This window comes from Acanthisitta chloris, unplaced genomic scaffold (genome assembly GCF_000695815.1).
Source record: "Acanthisitta chloris isolate BGI_N310 unplaced genomic scaffold, ASM69581v1 scaffold381, whole genome shotgun sequence".
NCBI classification, from domain to species: Eukaryota; Metazoa; Chordata; class Aves; order Passeriformes; family Acanthisittidae; genus Acanthisitta; species Acanthisitta chloris.
Window position 1 is genome coordinate 13,274 of NW_008655235.1, and position 8,690 is coordinate 21,963.

At 38.8% G+C, this 8,690-nt stretch overlaps 1 protein-coding gene across 1 annotated transcript in view; it reads left to right on the forward strand.

Annotated features, from left to right (window-relative positions):
- Positions 1 to 8,690, forward strand: part of KIF25 (kinesin family member 25) — a gene marked incomplete at its 5' end in the record, with an annotated part of 38,453 nt that overhangs the window by 11,836 nt on the left and 17,927 nt on the right. Inside the window, 2 exon segments of the mRNA XM_009083802.1 lie at positions 1 to 21; positions 4,304 to 4,371. Of these exon segments, the coding sequence (XP_009082050.1) occupies positions 1 to 21; positions 4,304 to 4,371 (89 nt within the window).

An 8,690-nucleotide genomic window follows, 5' to 3' on the forward strand; every position in this document is an offset into this window, starting at 1 on the left:
GTGGCATATGCAGCTGATGATGTGAGTATTTGATGGTGAAATTCAAAATCATGTTCATAGATACTAGAAGAAGAAACAAGAGGGACATGTGAAACATGAGTTTAAAAACATAAAAAGGTACTTTCTTGTCAGTTGGTACCCAGCTTTGATCACTCATGGATGCAATAGCAGGTGATTTGTGCTGTTTTCATCCTGGCTCTTTGTAGTGACAATAGCTTGAAGTTTCTGCTCAAGCAGCCATGCATTAACCGGAGATCGTGTGTTTGCAGTAGTCAAACTGCTGCAGACTTCCTGCAGTCAGTCACTTTGAGCCACCTGTATTTGCCTTAACTATTTCTAAAATTATGTCAGGCTTTTTAAAAATTTTATTATTGCAAGACAGTGCATTAGGAGAGAAATGTGATACCTCATGAACCACAACAGCCTATGTAGTACTGTCGTCAAGCATATTAAAAGTGTCCTGACTAAGATCCTTTGGAGGAAGGAGAATGAACATTGAGATTGCCAATCCAGATGACATTCCAGCATTAATTGAGACCATTACCAAGATAGAAAATTTAAATACACACAGTGGTGTGAGCTAAGGTCAAAGTATTAACTTGAGTTTTAATTTTCTTAGCTGCCATAGTTCTTAGTTGGCTGCTCACTATTACTTACATGGTGATTAGCCAAATTCCCTTTTAGAGTGTAATGCTTAAAATATTGCTGAAGTGACCGACAGTATATAATGCATTTAAATCTCCCAAATTATAATTTTGCTAGGAAGATATCCCTTGCATAATGTGGATAATTAAAGAGAGATATGCAATTAGGTAACTAATGGAGCACATGAAGAGACTAAGAAAGAGTAAATATGTCAGAAGATAAAAATCAGGGCTCTGTAAGGGCTGACAGTATTCTGGAAACCATGACCCATTTATTGTACCATAAAATACCATGATCATTTCTGACCTGCTGAATTTTATTGCATAAAGATGAAATTAGGCAATATTTAGGTTTTGAATTATTGCATATACATATGTGATGTATTACAGTATCTGTGTGTTTACAGGCAAAGCAGTGTCTGCTTCTTTTGCCAATTTATGAATTTTGGTTTCTATGGAAGAGTGACCTGGTAACCTTCAATGTGTTAACCTTATTAAATATTTCAGGAATAGAAATGTAAGTCTTGATCATAAAATGAAATTTGCAAGATACTAACTTTCTGGTTTGGAAAAAACAACATAGACTACAAATGTTTTATTGGTTTCCCTTGACATTTGTTTGGTTAAAATGCTTTCCAATTTTGGTCAAACACCTTAAGTCTCTGTGCTAGTTTCTTAATATGATTTATCTTTTTTTAAGAAAAAAAATTGTAAAAATCCTTCTTACAAAACCCAATAAATTTAGACTAATCTAACAAAAGTAAAGGAAAACAATGTTTATTGCCTGTTTATTTTGCTTTTAACAACTGAAGGTTTTACGCTTGTGGCTAGGATAAATACGCAGTTTGCAGATTAAATTATGAGGCTTGATTTGTTATTGAGTTTTTAGTTGCAACACAGTCAAGGCTTGTATTTCTGGAAACAAATTAACCATTTTTCACACCAGTGCTGATGGTTTAAAGGAAGTTTTAGATCAAGGTGAAGGAAGACTCTGAGAGATAGAGATGCTGAGTTTATTAGTTTTGCTTTTTAGATCATGGCTGCCTTTCCAGTCTTTTTTCCTGAAAATACTTTGTGTGTAACATAGCCAGTCAGTTATCTGCCATGATCATTTTATAGCTAATGTGTGTCAGAAAGCAGAGCCACTTTTGAGATTGACAATGCAGTCCAGCATCAGAAACTATGGCTGGATCTTTTGGACCAGCTTCAGCTTGACATCGTGCTGTGTGCACTAGTGATTACAGGTGTCATGTCTGACATGCTGTGTTTTCATCTGGATTCACAACACCAGATGCAGACACTTAAATGAGGTGCCTAATCACTCCAGACCTCCCTTGTGGTTGCTGAGAAAAAGTAGCCACCTCCAGAGGGAGAGTCATTCAGCTAAGGTCTGAGTTAAACTTTAAATACGTTTGTCTGTCTCCGTGACTATGTAAGCATCTGAGGCACCTGCCCTAGCCTAATAACTGAAGTGATGCTGGAATCCAACTTCCTTTAGCACAGAGAAAAGAAATTGGCTGACTCTGCCTGATTAATTCCTTTCAAATGGATGGTAAAGAGGCTGCTCTGAATATCAAGGAAGGCACAAATTGCTGCTGCTTCTTCAGCATAGGACCCTCCTTTTCTTGGGAGATAATTTTGTAATATATCAACTGCTCCCCAGTTGTTTATCACTTACCCTAGTGCTTACCCACTGTGGGCAGTCCTTTAAGCTGCTCATGTCAGCCTCAGTGCTATGTCAGGCTGCTGCACTGAAGCTGACAGTGAAACATGAGGGGCAGTCCCAGTCTCTTCCATTGGCTCTGCTGTGAAGCAGTAGTCTTGGGAAAGGGGACGTAGCCTTTAGGAGATAAAGAGTAACAAGCGATGAGAAATTATAATTACCTGAACTGGATTCTGTGATCATGTCTATATCCAGTATTCCATATAACTAACTGAAAATTCTTTCTCTTCCTTATGGAATTTCACTTACTGATCTGCTCCCCAGGCTTGGGAAGTCAGACTTGGATGTCAGGACAGATTGTGAATATTTATGATTGCGAATATTTCTGAAGTATCCTTTTGTCATTTTCGTGATTCATACTGCCCTGAAGGAACTCAGACTGGGAGTATTCTGTGACGCGGAGGTGAAAAAAAAGGTTCTTCAGTGTACACATGAGACAGCTGTATGGACTTCATAAGCCCTATTGGCAGGGAAACCTGCTGAGATTCTGCAGGCCAGCAGCCATGGTGGATATGTTAGGCCATACTGATCTCCTGAGAAAGGAAGGTCATTACAAATGCTCATATGAAACTTCTGCCTATTAATAATTAATTCTTTTGTTTCTATGTTATGCAAATAGAGTTTTTTTCTGTCTCATTTCTCACCCTAGAGAAAGCTGGTCTGCAAGTAAATTTGATACCTGAATCAGATATGTGTTCTGTAACTCTATATCCTTTCCCTTTTTCCTTCCCCCAGTGCCTGTTGGTTACTGATCCTATTAGAATTTCTGTGTCAGGCCATTTTGTATCAGTGTTGTACTGACATCTGTACTCTGCTAAATTTGCCTGTACTGAGGTGGGTAACATAGCTCGTTCTGTACAGTAAGTGTTTTGTCATCATTAGTTTGATAATGATACATTGGCTTTCTCCAAAGAGGAAAAAAATATTTGTAAACTCAAAGCAAGAAATCTGATGTTTATTAGCCATTTGCACACTGGACACACTGTTACGCAAACGTTATTTGCTCAGCTCTTTACAACTTTAGTCTGTGGCAGTACTTGTTTGAAGGCCACTAGTTCAGTACTCCAAGCCACTTGTCTGAAGCACATTAGGAATTTCAGCACTCCCATCAAATGCAGTAATGTAGCCACAGGTTAGTAAACTAGGAAATCTCCTTAAATTAGATGAAGTATTTTGTGTACTAGTGAGCTTCCATCCAAAATGTTGTAAACCCCCAGATCATTTTTCTTTGCTTTTCTCAGCAATTAAGCAACATTTACCTTGAGGAGGAGAAGGGCACAGAAGTTGCTACATAAGGCATGTCAGACTGCTGTGATGGTTGTATTCTGGTAATAGTTTAAAGAGCTGCTTATTTATTTGTCAGACTTAAAAAGCTACTGTATGCTTCATATGGAAAGTGGGTTCCACTAAAAACTCATGGAATTCTATCCATTGTGCTAGTGCAGCTCTTTCTCACTGTTGTGGACTAGCATGTTATTCTATGAAGTGTGCAGCTTCTGCTTAGTTCTGCACATAACTATGTATGAACTCCATCTGAAAAAGCACAGCGAATATTTGCCCAACAATGAAAAAAGAGGTCCTTTTGCATTTTTTCTACCTGTGGTGTCAGTTAGGTTTACCTGCCTGTCACTTTCTAGGCACCTAAGAAGTTCAGGTGAGTGTTTGGATCTTTCTCTTGAACTTAAGTGCACATGTTTTCTGTTGGTTGTTAAATCTCAAAACCAGAATGGACTTTGAGATCTTTTTTTGTGGTTTGGCAAGTTCATTGCAGTATACAGGCTCTAAAGCATCATGTATTGGTGACTGCAGGAGAAGGGCCTTGGACTTTCTGCTCCTTAATTGCTGCTGTCACCTGGAACATTAGAATTGATACGTATTCCTTTTTGTGTGTGTGCCAGTGATACTAACTATAAATATTTCGGCTTCTTTCTCTCAGGAAACTGTCCTTGTCAAGTGCAGTCGTCCTGGCCATGCATCAATAAACAAGACTTTTCAGTTTGAGAGGTGGGTAGTCCTGTGTAGCAGTCTGGAAATCTGAATTGCTGGAAGATTTGTATAGTAAAACTTATTTTTATATGGAGTTTTTCTGTGGGGCTTTTTGTTATTCGGGTTTTTTTAATGTGATATATATGTTCTTCCCAGGACAGAATAATGCACTTCAGGGTATAGATGACAGTCTTCCCTTTCAGTAAAGACTACTGATATGCCCAGGTTTGAAACTGTATGGAGACTTATTTGACTCTTTTCACAAAAAATTGAGTAGCTGTCATAAGAAAATGGGGACAAACTTTTTAGTAGGATCTGTTGCAATAGAACAAGGGATAATGGTTTTAAACTAAAAGAGGGTTGATTGAGACTAGGAGTAAGGAAGAATTTTTTTACCGTGAAGGTGGTGAAACACTGGAACAGGTTTCCCAGAGAGGGAAACATCCAAGGTCAGGAAGGATGGGTCTCTGAGCAATGTGATCTAGTTGAAGATGTCCCTGCTCATTGTAGGGAGGTTAAACCAGGTGACATTTAAAGGTTCCTTCAAACCCAAACCATTCTATGATTCTATGAACTGAGGTGGATTGCATGACTTCAGCATTAGACACAGGGCATTAACTGAGACAGAAATTGGACTGAGAATTTCTAAGAGTAGATGTTCAAGTGGCCTGAACATAGGCAGCAGGGTTGAGTAGTGGCATGTAAATCAGTGCTCCCCGAGGGAAAGGCTATAGTGTGACTACTTTCCTCATTAGATTAGATGCTCAAAAATCCACATAGATGAGTATGATTCTGAAGGCACCAGTTATGATAAGGGTTTTAATTGGTGTTTGTGCCTTATGGGACAACAGAGAGTCAGTCTGTGAGACAGAAAACTTGAGGGAGTCAGGCTGAAAGGTGCCTTCTGTTTTTTCAGAATGATGCTGATCTGAACCTCTGAAAACATGAAGAGTTAATAGAAATGAGATCTCTGTAAACAAAGAAATAAAAAGTTTTACTCCAATGCCTTTTTTCTAATGCAAACTTTGCACCTCTACATTCAATGACTTAGTAGACCCTGTATCTTGAACACTTCAAAACCCTGTGGAAACAGAACACATGGGGATAATTTCATGCTTCCTTGCTTGAAGGCAAAACTTGATTTAAAGTCAAATATATCCAACGCGAATTATCTGTCCTGGCTTAAACTTAAGGTCTGAGCCTTTTCAGCCTGAATTGCTGTAGGTTTACTAAACATTGCTAGTCATTCACCCTTTCTTCAAGGTGTCCTTCTAAAATGCTGCCTTTTTCAACTCAGGAAGACTGGGGACTGCTGTTGTGTAGGCCACCAACCACCTGAAAATTCCTCAGATAATGCAAATCTTGGGGAAGCTTTACATAGGTTGTAGGACTCCTTTGATGCAAGGCATATGAGCTCTCTCAGGGTACATGGCCCCCTCACATGTCTGCTAAGCTACTCGAGGTAATTCCTTTCACCCTTGAGCCATACCTAACACAGCCATACCAGCTGAAGTAAATACAGAGTAATGCTGGAATTAACTCTGTAGAGCAACACAGTTAATGGTGTTGACACAGGACTTCAGAGGTGCAATGACTCTGCAAATGTGCTCTAGATCCTGATAATCGGGAAAAGGGTTAAAAAAAGTAAATCCCCCAAAGAATGCAGTTCTCCAGGAATGTTTTTTTAGTGTCCCAGCACAGCTCTTTTTTATAAACAGAAGAGCATATGGTTCTTATGAACTCAAAAATGTTTATTTTTTTAGCAACATTTTATGGAACTAATAAATGTCAAAATATTTGATTTCAGCTCAGGAAGAAAATTCCAGCTTTCAGCATGTTATGCTTTTATAATTTTATTGGCGAATCAGTTAGCAAAATAAAAAAGAAGCTCAGAATTTTCAAGGTGAAAATAACATTAATCAGTACACAGGGATAAATCTGTCATCATTCTGGTGAAAATACATGGGGTTATAGAAGGAGATTCTTTGGATTTGCCACATCTTTTGTGGTTTCAAATAGCTAATGAAGTGGGTGTCCAGGCTTCAGCCAGTGCTGTGGTTACAGTGTAGTATAAAGTAGTTCAAGAGAACTTTAAACCACTTTATTTGGGTACTGGTAGCTTTTGAACCACAGCAGCTAAGTAGCAGCAGTAAAACCCCTTTAAGAAGTTGAATAAATATTTGGAGTAGTTACTGTAACTTGCAGCCCTGTGCCTTTCCTCTGACCAGCTACCAGAGCCTGGCCCTGACTCTGGCTGTGCTACTTGGAGGAAATGGCCTCAAGCTGCATCAGGGTAGTTCACATTGGACATCAGGAAGAATTTCTTCGCAGAAAGGGTTGTCAAGCATTGGAGTGGGCTGCCCAGGGAGGTGCTGGAGTCACCATCCTTGGAAGTGTTCAAGAAACAACTGGAGATTGCACTTAGTGCTATGGTTTAGTTGACAAGGTGGTGATGGGTCAAAGGTTGGACTCAGTGATCTCAGAGGTCTTTTCCAGCCTTAATGATTCTATGATTCTACCTTGGATTGCAGATGGATTACTAAGACTGGGGTGGCACTTAGTGCCATGGTCTAGTAACAACGGTAGGGTTGGACTTGATGATCTTTGAGGTCTCTTCCAACCTGGTTGATTCTATGATTCTAGCCTGGGTTGTGGCCAGTAGCAATCTGTTTGCTTCCTTAGGCAATGATAGTCATCAACAGCATCTGAAGACACTGTGAATGTTTTAATCTTTTAAAATACCTAAATATTTTTCCTTTTTTTTTTTTTTATTTATATAGTAGCTCTGAGATGTTCTGGTGTGTCGAGAAAAAATATTTCAACACTTACTGAGTTAAATGCCTGGTTGGTTAAAATGGAGGACTTGGTGCTAATGAATATTTCATCAATTGCAGATGATAAATGAAGCAGAGAAGAGTGTTTGGAAGTGCTTTTGCTCTCTTATATTGACCCTGCAGATTTGATGTGCCAAGTTTGCTGAAGCATATGCATGCAAAGCAAGGACAGAGTATTGCTATTCAGTGTCTGTGTCTTCCCAGTACAAACTGCCACATCTCTGCATATTTGTTGGTTTCTCAGGGTACTATGACAGCACATCACTGGAATGGCAATACGAGCAGTATTGGTCCATCAAGCCAGACAAGTGCTCCTTCCCTGATTAAAGGGAGTACATTTTCATGCAACTTACAATTAGTCTGTGGAACACATTGCCGCAGGATGTTACTCCAGGCCAAGAATTCAGCAAGATGCAAAAAGAAACTGAATGCTAATTCCAATAATATTTTTTTTAAACAGATACTCAACTCATATTTCAGTTTTGAGGCCAGTTTACAGCTTTTAAGGATTAGGATGAGGCACAGAGATGAATTACTGTGTCTGCAGCCACTACAGTGTTTCTTGCTTCCTCCTCTGAGTATTGTCAGGAAAAATGCTGAACTCAGTGCATTGCCTCCAATTCTGTATCTGTTTATCAGTGATCCCTCTGCACAGTCTTATTTATTGAGAACATGGATATGAAATCTGTGTTTGTGTAGTCTGTAGACAGTCGCAGACAGAATATGGTAAGACACGAAGAGGCTTGAGTAAATGCTGAAAAGCACACTTTGCCTTCACTCAGACTTCTCCTATCATATACAAGCTGTGGGATACTGCTCAGTGAAGTCTACTAGTGTGCTATATACCCAGGGCAGTGACTGTGCTTCGAAACATTTGCTGCTACCAAAATTCCTGTTTCTTATTAGTCGTTTTGCTGTGAGCTATAAAGAACACATATCAGTCACTGGAAAACAGAGGTAAACAAAAAAAACAAATCACCACAGAAAGATACCAGAAAAGGAAGCTTTTTTCCAAGATAAACATTCATACCTCAAATATTTAAGTGTGGCTAATAACATTCATGATTTAGATTCTGTTCATCTTGTATAAACAACACATGTTGCAGGCCATAATCTTGGAGAGGATAGGTTTTTGTGTGCTAGAGAAGAAATTTATAAGTTAAGATGTCCACGTTTTAAGATCAGAATTTCCGCTCTTTGATGATTTCCTATTTTCAGGTCTTGATTTTATGTGGTACAAACTTGAAAGGGTTGGGAAAAAAATGTCTTCAAAGATCCCTGTAATAGGTTTTTCTTTTCTCCTTGCATTTGAAAAACATATGAAGTTGTTTCAGACATCTTTGTTTTGGCCCAAGGATTGAACTGTCATTTTTCTTTTCTAAGAGGTGGAAAAAACTCATTCAATTGAATTATCTTTCATTCTGTTTAAAAATTAGTCTGCATTCCACATCACAATGTAAAAGAAAGTCTTCCCTTGAGTGAGAAGAGTTTATTTCAGAGTAG